The 1,239-nt window shown below is 65.4% G+C and overlaps 2 protein-coding genes across 2 annotated transcripts; both read right to left on the bottom strand.

The window, feature by feature from the left end:
- Nucleotides 1-19: 19 nt before the first annotated feature.
- Nucleotides 20-388, bottom strand: EMIHUDRAFT_259106 (hypothetical protein; the record flags this gene model as incomplete). The annotated part of the gene is made up of 1 exon (XM_005758409.1): nt 20-388. A coding segment is annotated over one exon (369 nt), but the record flags the coding sequence as incomplete, so codon positions are not given.
- A 410-nt stretch (nt 389-798) lies between these two features.
- EMIHUDRAFT_259105 (hypothetical protein) lies at nt 799-1,185 on the bottom strand (the record flags this gene model as incomplete). The annotated part of the gene is made up of 1 exon (XM_005758408.1): nt 799-1,185. The coding sequence occupies one exon, from the start codon at nt 1,183-1,185 to the stop codon at nt 799-801; it is 387 nt and encodes a 128-aa protein (XP_005758465.1).
- Nucleotides 1,186-1,239: the final 54 nt, after the last annotated feature.

Here is a 1,239-nt window from a genome sequence, read left to right as displayed (position 1 = left end):
CCTCCCTAGTGCGCGCCACCTGGCTCGAGTCGAGTGGGATCTTCTTCTTCTTGCGAGCCGCTGTGCGGTACTGGTTGATGACGTTCAGCCGCCGGTTCCTGTCGCGCCGCTCCGCCTCCACCGCGCCCTTCTTGCGCTTCTGCGCGCCGGACGTCTCCGGCCTGCCGCTCCTGTCGCGCTTGTCCTCGCGCTTGCGCTCGCGCTGCTGAGCCATCGAGGCTGCTGATCGCCCGCCCTTGGCCCAGGGCAGCCCGGTGACGTTGTGCAGCCAGGCACCGCTCTCCCCGTAGCTTCCATCCCACGTGTGCTCCTTCGGCGCCCTGCCTTGCGGCCGTGGATGTGGAGCGCCGGGCGCGGCTGCGGTCGAGGACGAGGCCTGGCCACTCATTTGTGGACGGCCAAATCTTTGTGGCTCTTGCCAAATCTTTGTGAGGTGGGAGGCCCGGGCAGCTAGGTTGGGGGTCGCGGAATAATGTTGGGAGTGGGTACCTTACGAAGTAAACTTCTCCATTGTACGATAAAATTCGTGTCCTAAATACAAGCCTCTCTCACAGCACATCATAATAATAACTGGCACAAGAAGTCTGATGGCGCACAGACCGCTCTGAACCAACTCTCTCGGCAGTCTCTCCTCTCTGAACCAGGGTTGAGGACATGGAGGTAGATGACGATGGGGCACACACACGGCTAAGGCACTGAGTTCTGAGCACCTCTCTCTGCACACCACAACCCCGCAGCCGCACACGCAACACGTCCTCACGGTACGCACACCCCGCGCTTGGGCTGCGCAGTAGAGCTTCAGCCCGCGTAGCCGGGGTACCAGCCAGGAAGGCAAGTGCCGTGGCACCACCCGTTCGTGCAACGGCTGCCGTCAGCCCGCTGCCGCTCGCCTTCGCACCGCCCGTAGCACCGTCTACTGCTATCGCACTGGACGAGGGTGGGCAGGAAGCTCACCGGCCGCTCCTTGCCGGAGGAGGTCTGCTTCGCCCAATGCGCCGTCCAGGTGCCCGCCACGCGGGGTGCGGCCGACGGAGCGGCGAGCAGCACCACGAGCGCAAGGGCCGCGAACAGCGCGACGGCGGAGCGCCAGTGAGCGTGCGTGCCGCCAGAGCGTAAGCGCGTGCCGTCTGAGCTCTGCGTCTCCGCGTCGGCGGCGCAAGCGGCCTCCACGTCGGGAGTGCGCATGAGTACTGGCCGAGTCCAGCCCGGCTAGAGCCTCCTCGGGCGCGTAGGCAGTCG

This window comes from Emiliania huxleyi (assembly GCF_000372725.1).
Source record: "Emiliania huxleyi CCMP1516 unplaced genomic scaffold EMIHUscaffold_8658, whole genome shotgun sequence".
Lineage (NCBI taxonomy): Eukaryota > Haptophyta > Isochrysidales > Noelaerhabdaceae > Emiliania > Emiliania huxleyi.
This window is presented reverse-complemented; position numbering and strand designations above follow the sequence as displayed.